The 22,607-nt window shown below is 45.8% G+C and overlaps 1 protein-coding gene across 2 annotated transcripts in view; it reads left to right on the forward strand.

Moving 5' to 3' along the window:
- The first annotated feature begins 511 nt into the window (after nucleotides 1-511).
- Nucleotides 512-22,607, forward strand: part of LOC133397407 (RNA polymerase II elongation factor ELL2-like) — a 46,006-nt gene continuing 23,910 nt past the window's right edge. Inside the window, exons 1-2 of one of the 2 annotated variants that reach the window (XM_061668265.1) lie at nucleotides 512-720; nucleotides 972-1,019. In XM_061668265.1, the coding sequence (XP_061524249.1) occupies nucleotides 571-720; nucleotides 972-1,019 (198 nt within the window). In that variant the 5' untranslated portion in view covers nucleotides 512-570. The remainder of the gene's footprint in view (nucleotides 721-971; nucleotides 1,020-22,607) is intronic. The other variant, XM_061668267.1, reaches the window with a different exon arrangement.

Raw genomic sequence — 22,607 nt, forward strand, 5'->3', positions numbered from 1 at the left:
CCTATGACCCTTCAAAGACCAGGAGGTGCAAGTTTCTGCAGGAACCTGAACAAATGCGATGGTAACACAGACAGTTCTCAATACTTTTTCAAGCTCCCTCTTGAACATCGTCCCAAAGCTCCCATGAAAATACACATATGCACTATATTACTAGGCCTCTTTTACTGTTTCAAGATTCTCTCATGACCCTACCAGGACCAAGAGGTGCATGTTTCTGTGGGAAAGAATGACATTTGGGCTATTTATATTGCTGTCAATTTTGACACAAACAATTTGTAAGAAGGGTTCATTCTCAGACCTCGAGCCAGAAAATGAAATATTAATTATTAAATGACACGATTTACCTTCAACCTTTTTTAAGTGGATTCCTGCCAATGAATAAGAATAAATCGATCATTTGCCATATGGAAGCCAAGAAGCCAGGTGCGTGCACGAACCGAAGTCGTCATCATAGCCCCGCCCACTTTGTGACGTGCACTGACGTCGCCTGGTTCGAGCGGCGCCAGAGAGGACAACTTCAAGCTGCTCTAATTTCATTCGGCGAGCGGACTCCGAAAGGGAGAGCCAGCGATGGCTACGCTCGGGCAAGAACGACGTTACGGGCTGTCGTGCGGGAAAAACAAAAAAAACAACAACAACCACGGACCCAACAGGACGCTTTACCACGTCAAGCTCACCGACACCGCCTTTCGAGCTCTGGAGGCTTATCAGAACATCAAGGTACCTATGGAACCACACACACACACACGCACGCAAGCACACACACGCACACACACACGCACGTACACTAGTCAAAAGTTGTTCTCTCTGCTTCATTTTCCTTCCATTTTTTTTTTTTTAGCTCATTGTCCCAAAGTATGTTTATGTGTTATTTCTTAGTTTGTATAAGTTCACTTAATGAGAGACCATTAACATATACATTTAAATGGCGTTTCCTCCCCCCCCCCCCACCCCACACACTTTCACCTCAGGCTAATATATCAAGTGAGCCGTCTGTCTGTTTCGAGGGGAGTCAAGGGGTAAGTACATGCTTATTTTCTACTTCGTTCTTTCTTATTCCTCATCGAAGTGATATTTACTTAACTTTTCGTATTTGCCGTAAAACTCCACTATTGCTGCCTAGCACGCAGCTCACCACTTCGATTGTACATGCCCCCCCAAAAAAGTTCAATTCAGTTGTTTATTTGACATTCATATGAATTTTATACAACCCACGGGGTACTAAAGCAACAGTCAGCTGCTCTAAAATAATTATTTTTAAAAACTTGTCAATTTATAATCGATTATCCACAACTAATAAATAATAAATAATGGCATTCGAGTGTAAATTAGAGGTCATGGTTGCCCAAATATATGCACACATCAACAAAACAATATTTTATAAATAACAATCGATAGATACGTGTCGATGAATGGATAGATTAATTGGCTGATGCATTATCCAATTCAGACAAATAAATGCCTCCCTCAATTACTGCAGATGCCTCCCTTTTCCATCCATCCGTCCATCCATCCATCCATTTTCTAAGCCGCTTCTCCTCACTAGGGTCGCGGGCGTGCTGGAGCCTATCCCAGCTATCATCGGGCAGGAGGCGGGGTACACCCTGAACTGGTTGCCAGCCAATCGCAGGGCACATCCAAACAAACAACATTCGCACTCACATTCACACCTACGGGCAATTTAGAGTCCCCAATTAATGCATGTTTTTTGGGATGTGGGAGGAAACCGGAGTGCCCGGAGAAAACCCACGCAGGCACGGGGAGAACATGCAAACTCCACACAGGCGGGGCCGGGGATTGAACCCCGCTTCTCAGAACTGTGAGGCTGACGCTCTAACCAGTCGCCCACCGTGCCGCCGCCTCCCTTTTCCCATCAGAAAAAAATGCACTAAGTAGCTATCACACACGTGATTAAAAAAATATTAACATAAAAAAACTTGCCCATCATATCTGGAAGGATTTAGGCTTTGGAATTGGAGTGTCACAGTTCGAGTCCCGCTACTGACAAATAAAAATGGCAACTAGTTGTTGGAGAGATGCCCCTTTCTCCCCACTCCGCCTTCCACCGTGTGTGTGATCTGGGTCTCTGTGTGGTGTACAACACAAATGTACAGCAGAGTGTGAGCAGAATTGTGAGTAATTGTCTGAGCGTAATCCCCTTGAGGGATTATGAGTGTAATAAATACAAAAAAAGAAAAGAAAGTCAACTCTGTTGCTAACCATAGCAGCAGCACCTGCTGATTAACAGACCCTCAGATGAATTATTGTGTGGAGTCCTACTGCATGTTGTAAATGATTTCCCTATGCATTATTAAGATGATTTTATGTAGAGGTGCAATGATTAATCGATTAATCTACTACTAATTATGATGTTAATCAATAACGATTTTTTATAATTGATTAATCGTTATGCCTTGTTTATCTTAAAATTGTCAAAATCCTTGGAATTTCAGCCTCCTAACAGTAAAAATTGATTATATTTAATGTTATAATAAAGAAGCAAATAATAACTCTATTTACTAGAATAATCCATCCATCCATTTTCTACACCGCTCATCCTCACTAGGGTTGCGGGTATGCTGGAGCCAGTGAATTGTGGGCAGGAGGTGGGGTACACCCTGAACTGGTTTCCAGCCAATCGCAGGGCAGGGTCATCAGAACTGTGAGGCGGATGTGCTAACCAGTCGCCCACTGTGTCACCTACTATAATAATAATAATAATAATTAATAACGCACACTAGGTGTTTAATCAAAAGACACTTTCAAACATCTTCTGTTTCTTTGGAAAACAATTATCAACATTCTTGCCTATTTTATATGTTACAGACCAAAGCAGTAACTGAGTCATAGTCAATTTATTTCTGTGCATTTTCTGCACTATTTGATATCAAGTCCTGTTTTTTAATAAAGGGGTGGAAATTTTAACCTTTTTTATGTTTGAGTCATCGATTAAACCCCCCCAAAAAATGTAATCAATAGATTAATCGATTATAAAAATAATTGTTAGTTGCAGCCCTAATCTTAATGTTATGTGGAGATGATTAGTGATCCAGTAGACTGACATGAGATCACTCCACAAAGTTCTGTACATTGTTTGTTCAGTTTGCCTCAGTTCTTGTTGTTGATCTACATTTGTCCATAATAGTACTTTTAGATTGTTTTATACAACAGTTTCACTTGCTATGTATTGTAATATTGATCATTTTATACCAAAAAATGCAAATAATAAATGCCTCCCCACGCATCAGCAGAAAATAAATGCCTCCGGCTACAATTTGAAATATGATCTATGCCGTTTTGCTCCGCTATTGTGCAACTGCAAATTAGATTCTGCCACATATGTGCTGTGATGATTCATACTGGGGGTTTATGCTTACAGCACATAGAAGGCTTGCAGGTCACTGGGTCAGGCTGGGTACTGTGGAGTGACAGTTGGTAGAGAGTCAGAGACACGCACGCACACACTTTCGCATGCAGAGTCAACAGTGTCGTGAGGAGCATTCATGTCTCAAGCAAAGAGCCTTCAGTGACGCACATTGGTCCCGTTGCCTCGTGGGAAGTTAATGTTTCGCACACCGTGTATTTACGCTTGGTTAGGAAAGATTTTGGGGTGAGGTGGGGAGGGGTCTTCCGAGATCTCACAGAATCTGCAGCAAGCGTCACCAGATCATATCTGTGTGTGTGTGTGTGTGTGTGTGTGTGTGTGTGTGTGTGTGTGTGTGTGTGTGCACGCGCGTGTGTGTGTCGTCAGTAACAGCTACAGCTATGACCTTGGGGACTATTTTGCTTTTCAGTCCATGCTAATTGCACAGGCTGGTAGGAAATAGCTCAGCTTGCAACCTTCCTGCCTCTACAAGACAAGGAACTAGGTTAGTCTGGCGACAGTATTAGAGTGAGAGACGGGGGAGCAGGTGTTCCTGTCTGCAAGCCCCAATGTGAATATGAAAATGTTTTCACAACAGTATTTTAATTATTGTGGTTTATTTTGCAGTGGCGTTACTCTCTGTGCCATGCCGGTGGAACGTGTGTATGCCCTGCAACTGGAGGGTCACCAGTTTATCCCCGCCTGAGCACAACAAGACACTTACGAATTGCCTACGAATTAATGTGGTTGGATGTTTGGTGGTGGTCGGAGGGGCCATAGGCACAGAATGGCAGCCATTCTTCTGTCAGACTGCCCCAGGGCAGCTTTGGCTACACAAGTAGCTTACCACCACCAGGTGTGACTGGAGTGAATGAATAATGCGTGAAATTGTAAAGTGTCTTTGAGTGTCAAGAAAAGCGCCATGTAAGTGTAATGCATTATTAATATTATTATTATTATTAGGGGGCGGCACGGTGGAAGACTGGATAGAGCGTCCATCTGAGGACTGGGGTTCAATCCCCGGCCCCGCCTGTGTGGAGTTTGCATGTTCTCCCCGTGCCTGCGTGGGTTTTCTCCGGGCACTCCGTTTTCCTCCCACATCCCAAAAACATGCATGCTAGGTTAATTGAAGACTCTAAATTGCCCATAAGTGTGGAGGTGAGTGCGAATGGTTGTTTGTTTGTATGTGCCCTGCGATTGGCTGGCAACCAGTTCAGAGTGTACCCCGCCTCCGGCCCGATGACAGCTGGGATAGGCTCCAGCACGCCCGCGACCCTACTAAGGATAAGCGGCTCAGAAAATGGAGAACATGCAAACTCCACACAGGCGGGGGGCCGGGATTTGAACCCCGGTCCCCAGAACTGTGAGGCAGATGTGCTAACAAGTCGTCCACCGTGCTGGCCCATGTGTACCAATATAGCAGAAATAAATAAATAAGTACTACAATATAAAATACAAAAATGCTCCTGCCATTGCTAGAAGTCAAGAAGCACTTAACCACAAAGAAATCCAAAATGCGTTTGAACTTCTTTAACCGTCTTCTAACTTTCAGCCATTGTTCCTGTTTGTCAGAGCAAGACACCAATTGAATTCGAATGATGCCATATTGATACAGTACATACTGTGGAACTCGTAATCCATTCTAGACTACCAATTTGTTTGGATTTTTGAAACAATTGCTCACATTTTCTTTTGGCATTTTTAGAATCTTTTTAGAACATTTTAAATTTCAATTTAAGTGTAAAAAGAAGTTAACCTCTGTACAACAACAAAAATAATCTACTTTAACTTTGATAGCGTGCATGGTGACTGAACTGAATGTGAGTCTTCTCACTGAGACTGCTTCTACTTTTGGTGTTGCAAAAAAGGCAAAGAAAAAGCATAACATTCAGATTTAATCCTTTGAATGCATGCTTAACTGAGCGCTTGTGGGGTATGCTGAGATCTTGAATGCTTGATAGCTGTTTCGACTCCAAATTTTTGTTCAATTTTAGTGACATAATTGTATGTTGATATGGTCAGATTCCAGATTGTATGGTTTCAGGGACCTTAGAGGTTCCACCAGACAGACCCGGATGCACCACAATTGGAGATCTGTTTGATGTGAACGCTTGTGGCGCTACTTATCTGAAGCTCCCGTCCTCTGCTGTTATTGTGATGACTGCTGGAAGACAGGAATTTCTACACACAGTCATTAACCAAATGAATGTTTAGAATTAATTACAGGAGCCGTAATACTCTGGATGACAGCGTCAGCTTTTTATGTCCAGTCTAACTCAAACATGCCTGTGTGTGTTGATAGGGTTTGGAGGAGCAGAGTAGACAACAATGCTCTCTGCCGTGTTTAAGCAATATGCTACTTTCGTGAGATTAATGCAACCTGTTGTGATATGTTTTTTTTATCAGGGTCCAGTCATAATGTCCTCACAGGGCCAAACATTTTGTTTTGCCTTCACATTATGAAGTGTTTGCATTGTGTTTTTGTGCTCAAGGCATTAAAGGCATGATTTATTCATCTCCCGCACCCCTGGCCCATTGTGCAGCGCTTTACCCTGGCAAGACCAGCCGAAATCCCCTGAGGGATCGTCAGTGTGTGTGTGTGTGTGCGTGTGTGCGTGCATGCGTGCATGGGTGCGTGCGCGTATGTTTGTTTATCTGGTGTGTATGTGCAGATGAGTGAGACAGGATGAGGAAGCGCTCGCCAATTGCTTTTCTCTGAGCGCTTGTGTGCTTGAGCTCTCTCTTTCTCTCTGTGTGTGTGTGTGTGTGCGTGTGTGTGTGTGTGTGTGTGTGTGCGTGTAGGTGTGCGTGTGTGCGCGCATGCATTTGTGCGCGCGTCCTCACATCACATGAATAACAAGGAGTGAGGGAGTGTGGCCTGTGTTTTGTCACCCACAATGAATTGACTTCCTCATCCAAATGCATTACAGACCAGATGTGATATACTCTGCCCTAGAGGACCAAGCAACATGATTTTAAAAAAAAAAAAGTAATAATCCCTGCTGTGCATCTAATTGAGCAGAAGCTAATGGGTGAACAACACTTTTCTGTACAAAGTTGTGTAAGTGAGATCAAATTTAAGTTAATAACTTTTTCTCAAGATAGCTGATGGTCACCGGAAGTGCTGAATGACCAAAGTAACTGGAAGCAAGCAGCAGGGAAAACGACACTTTATTGTCCTCCTGAGGGGAAGTTCAATGTTACACTCAGTTTGTTTGTACACTATTTGAACATGTCACATGCGTAATAGATTCTGTGGCCATGTACTGGTGAGCGGAGCCCATTTTGAGTTCAAGGGGCGCCCGTGCTCTAAGAGCAAATTGGCGTCTCTCCACTATAGCAGATCTTCTACTTTTTTTAACTTAGTCTTTTTAGTGGCTCTTTAACCTGGCACTTTCCTTTCCCCAAGCGATGTCCTCACAGGCAAGTTTATTGTAAGTTAGTAAGCAGCGAGAACAATAACTGTACTGAAGCATTTCATTTAATTTTTTTTATTTATTCAGGGGCCAGTTGAGGCATAAAAAGGGCACTTGTTTCCCCACCAAACACACGTATCAAACAACAAACCCAATTCCAATGAAGTTTTGACGTTGTGTTAAACATAAATAAAAACAGAATACAATCATTTGCAAATCATGTTCAACCTATATTTAATTGAATACACTACAAAGACAAGATATTTAAAGTTAAAACTGATAAACTTTATTGTTTTTAATCATTAATTTTGAATTCTATAGCTGCAACACGTTCCAAAAAAGCTGGGACAGGTGGCAAAAAAGACTGAGAAAGTTAAGGAATGCTCATCAAACACCTGTTTGGAACATCCCACAGGTGAACAGGCTAATTGGGAACAGGTGGGTGCCATGATTGGGTATAAAAGGAGCTTCCCTGAATTGCTCAGTCATTCACAAGCAACGATGGGGCAAGGTTCACCTCTTTCGAACAAGTGCGTGAGAAAATAGTCAAACAGTTTAAGGACAATGTTCCTCAACGTACAATTGCAAGGAAATTTAGGGATTTCATCATCTACGGTCCATAATATCGTCAAAAGGTTCAGAGAGTCTGGAGAAATTACTGCATGTAAGCGAAAACCAACATTGAATGCCCGTGACCTTCGATCCCTCTGGCGTCACTGCATCAAAAACCGACATCAATGTGTAAAGGATGTCACCACATGGGCTCAGGAACACTTCAGAAAACCAATGTCAGTAAATACAGTTCGGCGCTACATCCGTAAGTGCAACTTGAAAGTCTACTATGCAAAGCAAAAGCCATTTATCAACAACACCCAGAAACGCCACCGGCTTATCTGGGCCCGAGCTCATCTAAGATCAGAATCAGAATCAGAATCAGAATCATCTTTATTTGCCAAGTATGTCCAAAACACACAAGGAATTTGTCTCCGGTAGTTGGAGCCCTCTAGTACAACAAACAGTCAATTTACAGAACACTTTGGGGACATAAAGACATTGACAAAAAACAATTGTGCAAAAAGATGCAGAGTCCTCTAGCACTTAGAGCAGTTCGAACGACTAATATGGCAATAGTCCGGTGCAATGACCATTGTGCAAAGGGCGCTGAGACTTCAAGGAGTGTATGCGGTTTAAAGTGACGAGTAGTGCGATCATCTGGGACAATGTCGGTTGTGCAAATGTTACAGATACTCCTCAATCAGTGTGCAAATGGAGCAGATGCTACTCTGGCATGAGTGGCCAGTATATGCAAATAGTGCAGCATGGCGAGACAACTACAGTGAGTGCACAAGTATTAAATAATTGGCCCCACAGAAATGTGACAACGAACTCAAGTCAAAAAATTCCCAGCTTGTTGTAATGGAATTATAGGTTAGGTGTTTAAGAAGTTGATCGCAAGAGGGAAGAAGCTGTTGGAATGTCTACTGGTTCTAGTTTGCGTTGATCGGTAGCGCCTACCTGAGGGAAGGAGCTGGAAGAGCTGGTGACCGGGGTGCAGACGGTCCGAGAGGATTTTGCACGCCCTTGTCTTAGTTCTGGCAGCGTGCATGTCCTCAATGGTGGGTAGGGGGGTACCGACAATCCTTTCAGCAGTTTTGATTGTCTGTTGCAGTCGGAGTTTGTCCTTTTTTGTAGCAGCACCAAACCAGACTGTGATGGAAGAACACAGGACCGATTCGATGACCGCTGTGTAGAACTGTCTCAGCAGCTCCGGTGGCAGGCCGTGCTTTCTCAGAAGCCGCAGGAAGTACATCCTCTGCTGGGCCTTTTTGAGGACGGAGTTGATGTTGTTCGCCCACTTCAGGTCCTGAGAGATTGTAATTCCCAGGAACTTGAAGGTCTCGACGGTTGACACAAGGCAGCTGGACAACGTGAGGGGCAGCTGTGGCGAAGGATGCCTCCTGAAGTCCACGATCATCTCTACCGTCTTGAGCGTGTTCAGCTCCAGGTTGTGTCGCCCGCACCACAGCTCCAGCCGCTCCGCTTCCTGTCGATATGCAGACTCGTCACCGTCCTTGATGAGGCCGATGACAGTGGTGTCATCTGCAAACTTCAGGAGCTTGACAGTCGGGTTCGCTGAGGTGCAGTCGTTCGTGTAGAGAGAGAAGAGCAGCGGAGAGAGGACACAACCTTGGGGCGCCCCAGTGCTGATGCTGCGTGTGGATGAGGTGGCCTCCCACAGCCTGACCTGCTGTGTCCTGCCCGTCAGAAAGCTGTAAATCCACTGGCAGATGGCAGGTGAGACGCTGAGCTGGAGAAGCTTGGTTGAAAGGAGTTCAGGGATGATGGTGTTGAACGCTGAGCTGAAGTCCACGAACAGGATCCTCGCGTAGGTCCCTGCACTGTCGAGGTGTTCTAGGATGAAGTGCAGTCCCATGTTGACTGCATCATCCGCAGACCTGTTCGCTCGGTAGGCAAACTGCAGGGGGTCCAGCAGGGGACCTGTGACACTCTTGAGGTGGTCCAGCACGAGACGTTCAAAGGACTTCATGACCACAGATGTCAAAGCGACAGGCCTGTAGTCATTCAGACTAGAGATTGCAGGTTTCTTGGGGACTGGAATGATGGTGGAGCGTTTGAAGCAGGATGGAACTTCGCACATTTCCAAAGATCTGTTAAAGATCTGAGTGAAGACTGGAGCGAGCTGGTCCGCGCAGACTTTGAGGCAGGATGGGGACACATGGTCCGGTCCTGTTGCTTTGTTAATCTTCTGTTGTTTGAAGCTGCGTCTCACATCCTGTTCATGGATGGTTAACGCAGAAGTCAGAGGTGTGGTTGTGGTCGCGGGTGCGGCCGGGTGGGTGTGTGGAGTGAAACTGTCCTTTTCAAATCTGCAATAGAAGGTATTCAAGTCGTTGGCTAGTGTGCTATTGTTCTCAGCTTGGGGGGATCGTCGCTTGTAATTAGTCAGCGATTGGAATGCACGCCAGACTGATTTCGAGTCGTTCGCGCTAAACTGTTTTTCCAACTTTGCTGCATAGATCCTCTTTGCAATGTTAATTTCTTTAGTAAGCTGGTTTCTAGCTCGATTATACAGGGCCCTGTCCCCGCTCTGATATGCATCTTCCTTAGCTTGGCGAAGCTGCTTAAGTTTAGCAGTGAACCACGGCTTGTTGTTGTTGAATGTCCGAAATGATTTTGTTGGTACACAAACCTCTTCACAGAAACTGATATAGGATGTGACAGTGTCCGTATATTCATCCAGGCTGCCAGCTGAATTTTCAAAGACACTCCAGTCTGTGCAGTCTAAACAGCTTTGAAGTTCCATCTTTGCTTCATTGGTCCACTTTTTGACTGTTTTCACTGTAGGCTTCGCACATTTAAGTTCTTGCTTGTACGTCGGTATTAAGTGAATTAAGCAGTGATCAGACGAGCCCAGGGCTGCACGAGGTATAGCACGGTATGCGTTTTTTACCGTAGTGTAGCAGTGGTCTAAAGTATTATTTTCCCTGGTAGGACAGTCGATGTGCTGCTTGTATTTAGGGAGTTCGTGGTTGAGTTTAGCTTTGTTAAAGTCCCCGAGAATAATGACGGGTGAGTCAGGGTGTTTTTTTTCCAATTTCGTTGACTTGTTCGGCGAGCGTTAGCAATGCGGCGCTCGTGTTAGCTTGCGGTGTGATATAGACTCCAGCCAGTATAAACGATGCAAACTCACGTGGCGCGTAAAATGGTTTACAGTTCAGAAACAGCGACTCCAAATGCGGGCTGCAGTGTGTGCTGAGCACCGTGACGTCCGTACACCATTTTTCGTTTATATGGAGGCCTATCCCGCCGCCCTTCGTTTTTCCCGATGATTCCATGTCGCGGTCCGCTCGATGAATGTTGAAGCCGGGAAGCGTGACGGCGCCATCGGGTACAGCGTCGCAAAGCCAGGTCTCCGTGAAGCACATGGCCGCGGAACGTCCGAAGTCTTTACTGGTCTTTAACAGAAGATGAAGCTCGTCCATTTTGTTGGGTAGGGAGCGTACATTCGCGAGGTGGATCGACGGGAACGCCAATCTGTGTCCTCTCTTGCGGAGTTTCACCTGAATTCCGGCTCGTTTTCCTCTGTGGCGCCGCTTCCGCATCCATGCGCCGAAAACCGCGGACGCCGCTCCGGTGAGTAACTCGGGGAAAAAACTGAGCGGATTTTCGAAAGTTGGTGACAGAAAGTCCGGAGTAGCCTCCTTGATGGTTAGCAGGTCTCCCCTTGTGTAAGTGAGTCGTGTAAGGTCTCCAAAGACGGACGAAAAACACAAAAACAAAGACAATACTAGAGAGCGCGTTACCGAGGCGGCCACACTGGTAGGCGCCATCTTGCATGGACTGATGGAAAGTATAAAAGTAAAAGTGTTCTGTGGTCCGACGAGTCTAAATTTCAAATTGTTTTTGGAAATTGTGGCCGTCGTCTCCTCCGGGCCAAAGAGGAAAAGAACCATCCGGACTGTTATGGATGCAAAGTTCAAAAGCCAGCATCTGTGATGGTATGGGGCTGTGTTAGTGCCAATGGCATGGGTAACGTACACATTTGTGAAGGCACCATTAATGCTGAAAGGTACATACAGGTTTTGGAGAAACATATGCTGCCATACAAGCAATGTCTTTTTCATGGACGCCCCTGCTTATTTCAGCAAGACAATGCCAAACCACATTCTGCATGTGTTACAACTGCGCGGTTTCGTAGTAAAAGAGTGCGGGTACTAGACTGGCCTACCTGCAGTCCATACCTGTCTCCCATTGAAAATGTGTGGCGCATTATGAAGTGTAACGTGAGTTCGCATCATTCATACTGGCTGGAGTCTACATACCGCCTCAAGCTAACACGAACGCCGCACTGCTAACGCTCGCCGAACAAGTCAACGAAATTGAAAAAAAAAACACCCGGACTCACCCCTCATTATTCTCGGGGACTTTAACAAAGCTAAACTCAACCACGAACTCCCTAAATACAAGCAGCACATCGACTGTCCTACCAGGCAAAATAATACTTTAGACCACCGCTACACTACGGTAAAAAACGCATACCGTGCTATACCTCGTGCAGCCCTGGGCTCGTCTGATCACTGCTTAATTCACTTAATACCGACGTACAGGCAAGAACTTAAATGCGCGAAGCCTACAGTGAAAACAGTGAAAAAGTGGACCAATGAAGCCAAGATGGAACTTCAAAGCTGTTTCGACTGCACAGACTGGAGTGTCTTTGAAAATTCAGCTGGCAGCCAGGATGAATATACGGACACTGTCACATCCTATATCAGTTTCTGTGAAGAGGTTTGTGTACCAACAAAATCATTTCGCACATTCAACAACAACAAGCCGTTGTTCACTGCTAAACCTAAGCAGCTTCACCAAGCTAAGGAGGACGCATATCAGAGCGGGGACAGGGCCCTGTATAATCGAGCTCGAAACCAGCTGACTAAAGAAATTAACATTGCAAAGAGGACCTATGCAGCAAAGTTGGAAAAACAGTTTAGCGCAAACGACTCTAAATCAGTCAGGCATAGATTCCAATCGCTGACAAATTACAAGCGACGATCCCCCCAAGCTTAGAACAATAGCACACTAGCCAACGACTTGAATATCTGCAGATTTGAAAAGGACACTTTCACACCACACACCCACCCAGCCACACCCGCGACCACAATCACACCTCTGACTTCTGCGTTAACCATCCATGAACAAGATGTGAGACGCATCTTCAAACAACAAAAGATTAACAAAGCGGCAGGCCCGGACCATGTGTCCCCATCCTGCCTCAACGTCTGCGTGGACCAGCTCGCTCCAGTCTTCACTCAGATCTTCAATAGATCTCTGGAAATGTGCGAAGTTCCATCTTGTTTCAAACGCTCCACCATCATTCCAGTCCCCAAGAAACCTGCAATCTCGGGTCTGAATGACTACAGGCCTGTCGCTTTGACATCTGTGGTCATGAAGTCCTTTGAACGTCTCGTGCTGGACCACCGCAAGAGTGTCACAGGTCCCCTGCTGGACCCCCTGCAGTTTGCCTACCAAGCGAACAGTTCTGCGGATGATGCAGTCAACATGGGACTGCACTTCATCCTAGAACACCTTGACAGTGCAGGGACCTACGAGAGGATCCTGTTCGTGGACTTCAGCTCAGCGTTCAACACAATCATCCCTGAACTCCTTTCATCCAAGCTTCTCCAGCACAGCGTCTCACCTGCCATCTGCCAGTGGATTTACAGCTTTCTGACGGGCAGGACACAGCAGGTCAGGCTGGCATCCACACGCAGCATCAGCACTGGGGCGCCCCAAGGTTGTGTCCTCTCTCCGCTGCTCTTCTCTCTCTACACGAACGACTGCACCTCAGCGAACCCGACTGTCAAACTCCTGAAGTTTGCAGACGACACCACTGTCATCGGCCTCATCAAGGACGGTGACGAGTCTGCATATCGACAGGAAGCGGAGCGGCTGGAGCTGTGGTGCGGCCGACACAACCTGGAGCTGAACACGCTCAAGACTGTAGAGATGATCGTGGACTTCAGGAGGCATCCTTCGCCACAGCTGCCCCTCACGTTGTCCAGCTGGCTTGTGTCAACTGTCGAGACCTTCAAGTTCCTGGGAATTACAATCTCTCAGGACCTGAAGTGGGCGACCAACATCAACTCCGTCCTCAAAAAGGCCCAGCAGAGGATGTACTTCCTGCGGCTTCTGAGAAAGCACGGGCTGCCACCGGAGCTGCTGAGACAGTTCTACACACCGGTCATCGAATCAGTCCTGTGTTCTTCCATCACAGTCTGGTTTGGTGCTGCTACAAAAAAGGACAAACTCCGACTACAACGGACAATCAAAACTTCTGAAAGGATTGTCTGTACCCCCCTACCCACCATTGAGGACTTGCACGCTGCCAGAACTAAGACAAGGGCGTGCAAAATCCTCTCGGACCCTCCGCACCCCGGTCACCAGCTCTTCCAGCTCCTTCCCTCAGGTAGGCGCTATCAATCAATGCAAACTAGAACTAGTTGACATTCCAACAGCTTCTTCCCTCTTGCGATCAAATTCTTAAACACGTAACCTATAATTCCATTACAACAAGCTGGAAATTTTTTGACTTGAGTTCGTTGTCACATTTCTGTGGGGCCAATTATGTATTACTCATGCACTCACTGTAGTTGTCTCGCCATGCTGCACTATTTGCATATACTGGCCACTCATGCCAGAGTAGCATCTGCTCCATTTGCACACTGATTGAGGAGTATCTGTAACATTTGCACAACCAACATTGTCCCAGATGATCGCACTACTCGTCACTTTGAACCGCATACACTCCTTGAAGTCTCAGCGCCCTCTGCACAATGGTCATTGCACCGGACTATTGCAATATTTGTCATTCGAACTGCTCTAAGTGCTAGAGGACTCTGCATCTTTTTGCACAATTGTTTTTTGTCAATGTCTTTATGTCTCCAAAGTGTTCTGTAAATTGACTGTCTGTTGTACTAGAGCGGCTCCAACTACCGGAGACAAATTCCTTGTATGTTTTGGACATACTTGGCAAATAAAGATGATTCTGATTCTGTAAAATTCGACAACGGAGACCCCGGAGTGTTGAACAGATGAAGCTGTACATCAAGCAAGAATGGGAAAGAATTCCACCTACAAAGCTTCAACAATCAGTGTCCTCAGTTCCCAAACGTTTATTGAATGTTTTTCAAAGAAAGGGTGATGTAACACAGTGGTGTCCCAGCTATTTTGGAACATGTTGGAGCCATAAAATTCCAAGTTAATGATTATTTACTAAAAACAATCAAGTTTATCAGTTTGAACATTAAATATATTTTCTTTGTAGTGTATTCAATTAAATATTGGTTGAACATGATTTGCAAATGATTGTATTCTGTTTTTATTTATGTTTAACACAACGTCCCAACTTCATTGGAATTGGCGTTGTATGTGTAGAGCCGGCCTCGCTTGGGGGCTGCAAGGGGAGGGATCGCAGTGACCCACAATTTGTTGAAGTTGACAGTCTAGCCTCAAGCACCTGCAAGAGACAAATTCTTATCATCGTCAATGTTGGGAAAATCTCAAAGACGCACCCCAACTTCTCGACTTCCTCTCCCCTCAAGCGTTGGAGCCTGTTTGCTCTGTCTCTCAGTAAAATTGTAAATGGAAGGTGATTATATGCTCAGTCTTGATGACATGCGCTGTCTCCCGCTGGAGGCAGTCGCATGTGAATCTCAGTGATGCTTAATTTGAGCCTTGCACACATACGTAAGTAAGGAATGTTGTGCGTCTGTGGACGCAGATTCACCATGCTTTATGCGTCCCTGATCATTTTCCCTGATCTTGTTTGATGTGGGTCTTTCATCTGAGACGCACATCAAAAAGGATCTGCAATATAGCAGCATAGCATGAACCGCGATGTAGAGAGGGATTACTGTATCTGCATTCCCCCCCCCCATCACCTGTTTTTATTTGGTTCAGTATTGCACGATGACCCTGCTAAAGGTGGTGTGGTATTGTTGTTAAGGGAGGGGCTTAACTCGAATAGCAACTACTGGTCCTGGAAATCCATCTCTTGTTTGGGATGATGTCTTGTGTGTTTGTGTGTTTGTGTGTGTGTGTGTGTGTGTGTGTGTGTGTCACAGATAGCTCATCCTTGGCCTTGCTCCTCCTCTGCCTTTCGAGTTGCAGACATGCTGACTTCACCCTAGTAAGAGGAGCTGGAGCTCAGCTTCCAGTTTTTCACACTGGATTAACACACACAGTCACACGCTGGGTATGTGTACTGTGGATCCAGCAAAGGGTTGCTTGCCTCCTGCTGGAAACAGACAGCGGTGGTGGCGACAGGTTTCACTCCCCCCTCTCCTCCTCATACCATCAAACCAGAGAGGCGAGGCAGTGCCATGGCTCTGGAGCCCAGGATGCCGGAACAAAAGACAGGCTGTTTTCAGAAGGCCATTACTCAGGCTGCAGAGGATATGGAAACAATAGGCTGCATGAGTTCTACACTCCGACACCACATTCAGCCAAAAGCTTGCAGGAAACCTAAGCCCTGTGCACCGACAGCAGTCTCTCACAGTTTTTGTTCCATCAACTTTATAGTTTGATAACGCCAGGAAAAGGAGCCATTTCCTTTCTAGTCTGCTAAGACATTTATGATGACTGTGAGTGAAACTGTTGCTCATTTAGAACATTCTGTCTTGGTTTTTACTGATCACCAATGGACTTTTTGTAGAACTAAGCAAAATTTTTTCTTCACAGCTCATTCCATTTTTAATTTATGACCATATGTGATAAGAATACTTGTTATTTTTTTGTCTTAGGATATTATTGCAATTACTCTGTGCTTTGGAAAGTAATTTCCACTCAGTAATGTGTGAACGTGAATTTTTCTTTTCTGTGTCTATACTGTATGTTCCCTGTGATTGACTGGCACCCAGTCCGGGGTATAGTCTGCCTTTTGCCAAAATTCAGCTGGGATAGACTCCAGCTCCCTGCGACACTAGTAACGATGACAATATCCAGTGATACTGTATCTTGAAGGTTGACCACATTCCGTTCTCTCATGCTGGGTGACCTTCATTTGGTCAACTTTGAAAGCAAAACGTGAACCCAAGTAATTTTTAACTTACTGTCCCAAAATCAATTAAAAAAGTGCTTCCTGATTTTTTTTTTACTTTGTCTATTTAGTCTCAGTCATCCAGATAATGGTAATCTGGAAAGGCTGAATCGAGGCAACTGGACTTGTCCTATTTGTGGAGTTTATTGTGTTCTTTCTTGTTTTCTGAAAATGTTCCAATATGAGTTCGGCAATTAGGTTAATGAATTAGGTTATTAGGTTTTATTTAGGTTAAGGCTATTAGGTTAATGAAAATGTCAATTCCATTTGGAAAAATGTATTCCACAATAAAATAAGTTAACTGTAAAAGCAATGTTTTAAGTAACATTTTAACATTAATTGTCATGCAAGTTTAAACAGAAGTTAACCAATTAAATATTCTAAAACTGGTGACAACTAAAAAGAGCGCTAGCGTAATCTACTCTTATTGCACAAACAGATGCAACTGAAATACACAACACCAATAACAGACAATCCAAATAAAGTCCTTTGGCTTGCGTGATGTGCTGGATTATGGCGGTTTTACAGCTAAAATATGTATGCTGTTTAAGACGTTTTTCCGAAAGGTTTTCTTCCAAATCAGCTTTAAGGCATGTGGCCTTGAAGGAACCACTGTATCTGTAAGATTAAGTAATTATTTACATAAATTGCTTAGTCTGTTCGTTGTTGGTGCTCATGTAATGTTGCCAACCCAATGAAGGGTGGGAATGGAAAAGCCGTGTTTATTTAACACCTGGCAAAGTGGAACGGCAGCATGATTTATTAAGGGGCTTTGGTCCTCATGATCCAGTTGTGCCAGAAAGACTTGTGATCTTGGGGCCTTTGGACAACGTCATGTCACTGTGAAGCTTCTGGATGCGTTAAAGGTAATGGAAAACCAAACACGAGGAACCACATCAGAGTGTGGTTGGAAACCAATTGATAAATTATTTTATTTAGCAGAGTTCATCAGTGTGATCAGATTGCGCCTTCGAGCAGTCTGGCCAACCAGCACCAACTCTCCATGTCCTGTTCAGCTGCATGGCCTTGCAGAATGGTGGATCCGTATGCCTTTGTGCTGGAACAGTTTTGCTGTGCAAAAGGGGAGTTTGAAATAACCCCCTCTGCTTATTTTTTATTTTTTTTATTATTCTGATGTTTATTGAAAATGCAGCCGCTCAGAAAAGGGTTTTAGGGGTCAGACAGAGGGACAGAGTAGACAAGGGGACGAGGGGTGAGAACCACAGCAGAACAATAGTGAGATAGTCTCGATATTTGAACACAAGTAACATGACAACAATCATTTGTAGATGGAGTGCGGGGGGGGGGAACACGCAATGGGGACATGCAATAACTAACCAAGAGAACAAGATAAGAGAGGACAGAAAAGGGCAGGACAGGATGTGGGAAAATGAGCAAGGCAGTGCTATTGACGAGTGGTGCGGTGGAATTATTTTTTTTAGTGTCTAAGCACCTGTAAGAACCTGTGAGTTATGTTAATATAACCTGTGTTGTTGTTGGTGATCCTAGCACAAGTAGTTAAAGCCTATAGTGTGTCAATTGAATTTATTAGTGAATGAACACCATATCACATGCATGTTAGTCAACTGGAGTACGGAGTTGCTGAGCCGGCACATCGAGGATGGGTGAGCCCCACCATCCCCAGAGAGCATGGGGGCCACTGCCACCAACAGGGCCCAACGCAGGAGCCAGCAGCCACCCAAAAACGGCCATAGCCCGCCAAAGCGAGCCCATGTTAAGCGGCAGTCGTGATCAAGGACGGACGAGGGCGCCAAGAGAGGCGAGAGGAAGGCGGGGCTCAAAGGGGAGGGAGGAGGGGGAGGGGTGGTGCCCGCCCCACCCCTCCGCAGCCGGACAACCATGGCATGTAACAAACGGCAAAAACACTTTTTTTTTGTTTTAAATCCTTTTTATAGTTGAAAAAAACTCTTTCCTAAACTCTACTCAAACATTGACTTTCCAACACAGGGAAATAACACTCTGGACAATGTTTTTACCCCCTTGAGAGGGGCCTACAAGGCCCTTCCCCTCCCCCACCTCGGCACCTCAGACCATCTCACTGTTATGCTAATGCCAGTTTACAGACCACTGGTTAAAGTCTGCCAACCAGTTAGGAAACGGGTAAAGGCCTCTATACTCCGTATCCGACAAAAATAGTTGCTGCGTGTCGAACGCCGCAGAGATCATCTCTCGTGATTGGTCCGTTTTAGTCACATGCTGTGATGACGTACTTAGCGTGCTCCTTGTTTCTACATACCATCTACGTCGCTGCCTTATCGATCGATTTTGCAGCATAATTAAACATATCATCTGGTCATCTAGGTCCATTTGTTCTGTAGCGGTCGCCATTGTTGTTGCTTCGTTCCTTGTTACTGAAAGGAAAGTAAAAACGGCTACCGGAAATGGCCAAAAAATGCAGACGAAACTCCACCCTGTGGTGTTCTATCCAATACCAGCCGTAGCGACACTCACGACTTGGAGAACTGCAGCACACTTTCAAAACAGCTCGCGTGGGTTGCGCTCGAGTATAAAGGCAAACTGCACGAGGGACAGCTGCAGTGACGTCAGCGCGGTCGCGAGTATAAAGATGCCTTAAGAGTGTGGCCAGAAGAGTCTCTTTCGGCACTTCAAGACTGTTTCACCACCACAGACTGGACCATGTTCAAACAGGCTGCCACCTACAACTCCATCACAGACCTTCTGGAGTACACAGAGACTGTTAGTGCCTACATCAGCAGGTGCATGAGTGATGTCACCATTACTAAGTCCATCACCGTCCGTGCTCATCAGAAGCCATGGCTGTCGGGGGAGGTCTACAGACTACTGAAGGTCTGCAACGTGGCTTTTAGATCTGGGGATGAGGAGGAACTGAGGACAGCCAGGGCCAATTTGTCCCATGGCATTAGGGAGGCCAAGAGGGAGTATTCTAGGAAGATCACCGACCGTTTCAGTGACAGCAGTGACACCGGGAGTCTGTGACGTGGTATTGAGACCATTACGGACTATAAACCCTCACCACAGACCTGCGACAGCTCCACCCCCCTGCTAAACAACAACGCCCGCATTGCATCACGTGGCCAACGAATTGGCCCGCGCGGCCCGTCTGCGTAGCTCGACACGCATACGGCAAAAATTGTTGCTGCGCGTCGAACGGCGCGGAGATCATCTCTCGTGATTGGTCGGTTTTAGTCACACGCTGTGATGACGTACTCTGCGTGCCCCTTGGTTCTACATACCATCTACGGCGCGGCGTTCTTGATCGATTTTGCAGCTTAATTAAACGTATCATCTGGTCATCTAGGTCCATTTGTTGTAGTAGACACCGTACCACGGTCGCCGTTGTTGTTGCTTTGTTCCTTGTTATTGAAAGGAAAGTAAAAACAGCTACCGGAAATGGGCCAAAAATGCAGAGGAAACTCCACCCTGTGGTGTCCTAGGCAATACCAGCCGTAGCGACACCCCCAACTTGGAGGTGAACTACAGTACAAAACTGCACGCGTGGGTTGCGCTCGAGTATAAAGGCAAACTACACGTGGGACAGCCGCAGTGACGTCAGCGCGTTCGCTCTCCGTGCGAGTTTAAAAAAGCCTTAAATGAGCTAAATGTCTTCTTTGCTCGCTTTGAGGCACACAACAGCACCCTTACACACAAGACTCCACCCCCTCCTGGTGACCAAGTGCTGACACTGACCCGGGACAGCGTGAAAAGATCTCTTGACAGGATCAACACACGAAAATCCCCGGGCACTGGTCGTAACATACCTGGTCGTGCTTTGAGGGACTGTGCAGCTGAACTCACGGACATCTTTAACACCTCCTTGAGTCAGGGTGTTATTCCCACATGCTTCAAAGCCATCACCATCATCCCGGCACCGAAGAAGTGGTCTCCCTTCTGCCTCAATGACTACCGTCTTGTAGCGCTCACCCCCATCCTGATGAAGTGCTTCAAGCAGCTAGTGATGCACCACATTAAGTCCTACCCCCCACCCCCGGACCCCTTCCAGTTTGTATATCGGTCCAACCGGTCAAGCGATGACGCCGTCTCTACTGCCCTCACACCCTTAGACTCTAACGACTCATATGTCAGACTGATGTTCATAGACTTCAGCTCAGCATTCAATACCATCATCCCTCAACTACTGATCTACAAATTGGACCAGCTGGGGCTTAACACTTGGACCAGCTGGGGCTTAACACTTCGATGTGCAACTGGCTGCTGGACTTTCTGACTTTCCGCAGGCAGTACGGGTCGGCAGCAACACATCCAGCACCATCACTCTGAACACGGGGGCCCCTCAAGGTTGTGTGTTGAGTCCCCTCCTCTTCATCAAGTTTGCAGACGACACAACTGTGGGGGGGTCTCATCAGCAAAGGGGACGAGACAGACTACATGAGTGAGGTGAGCCACCTGGCCGGGTGGTGCACAGACAACAATCTCTCTCTAAATATGGAAAAAAAACAAGGAGATTGTTGTGGACTTCAGGAGAGCGCACTCCCAGCATGCTCCCCTGAAGATCAATGGTGCTGCAGTGGAGAGAGTGCGCAGCACCAAGTTCCTGGGAGTGCTCATCACCGAGAACCTCTCCTGGACCAGCAACAGCTCATCACTGGCCAAGAAAGCTCACCAGCGTCTCTACTTCCTGGGCAAGCTGAGAAGAGCCAGAGCCCCGACCCCCATCATGTGCTCGTTCTACAGAGGGACCATAGAGAGCATCCTGGCCAACTGCATCACTGTGTGGTACGAAGCCTGCACCGCATCCTGCCGCAGCTGAGAAGATCATCGGACTGTCTCTTCCCTCCCTGCAGGACATTTACAGCACCCACCTCACCCGCAAAGCCCTCCACATAGCGGGGGATGCCACCCATCCATCACACAGCCTCTTCAGTCTGCTGCCATCAGGGAGGAGCCTGCAGAGTCTCCGGGTCAGGACGAGCCGGCTCAAAGCTCTATTTTATTCATCAGGCTGTCAGGAATCTGAACTCTGTGCCCACTTTGCCCCCTCTTCCTCTTCTCTCCTCTGCCCACCTGAACTCTAATGACCCGCATACATTCACATGCACACACACACACACACACACACACACACAAACACACATCAATACACACACACACACACACACAGGGTCGCACTAGCCACTTTTGCAGCATTGGATTTTTGTCATCGAATTTATGTCTTATTTGGCTTTCTTTCTCTGACCTTGACTATGTTGCACCTGATCTTTGATATTGCACATTCAATTAATACTTTTTATAATGTATATATCATAGTTTTATTTAGCTTTTTATATTGATATTATTTGTACTGTCTTTGTAGCACCGCAGGCCCTTGAGTACCGTAATGTCATTCCTCTGTATGTGTTACGCATATTGAAGAATTGACAATAAATGCACTTTGACCTTGAAGTTGACCTTGAAAACTCTTAGAAACAGCTGCTTCATCCCACGTCCCTGCCAATGCCCACTGTTGGGCAAAGTTTTCTAGAGGTCAGATTTTTGGGTGTAATGCTACTAACAAGCAAACAAAAAGTGCTGAATATAATCTCTGAGTTAATGAGTCGTTATGTGGATGAGGTTTGAAGGCTAAAGACAAAATCATCATGGTCTAATTAGTTACTCCTTAAGGTTGACCCAAGACTCTCAGTCAAATAAACGAAACCTTTAAAAAGCATTGCACTTACACACAGTTCTTCTCTAGCGTCGACGTGTCTATCCACACTGTTCTCGCTGACAACACCACTGCCATTTCAAATAAATCATGTGCAGCCATGTGCTCCCAGTTAGAGAGGAAGGCTGGCTTTTTAACAAGACCAGCTCAGTTTTATAGCTGTGTGGAGATCTGACCGCTGTCCTACACTACACTCCTGTGAAACGGTATTTTTCCACAACATGTAGTCATCCTGTTGCTTCGTTCCAAGTACCACCCAGCAAGTTTGTCACAGACCAATTCCCTGGAAATAAAGAAATTAACGAGAGACAGAGAGGTTTTCATCATCTTTTATCTCTGTACAAGAAATTCTGTGAAAATAGACATGAAAGACTCAACCTAATTTTTTAATAGAGAAGCTGTACAATTAGATGAGTTGTTTACAAATGTTTGGTGTGGAGATGTTGTCCATGAGGCCTAGTAAGGCAACCTTTGTACCACTGCCTAATCTCATGACCTTTTGCAATGATTTTAGCTGTTGTGGTTTTACTTTGCAGCAATATAAAC

The sequence above is a fragment of the Phycodurus eques genome, chromosome 2, assembly GCF_024500275.1.
Source record: "Phycodurus eques isolate BA_2022a chromosome 2, UOR_Pequ_1.1, whole genome shotgun sequence".
Classification (NCBI taxonomy): domain Eukaryota; kingdom Metazoa; phylum Chordata; class Actinopteri; order Syngnathiformes; family Syngnathidae; genus Phycodurus; species Phycodurus eques.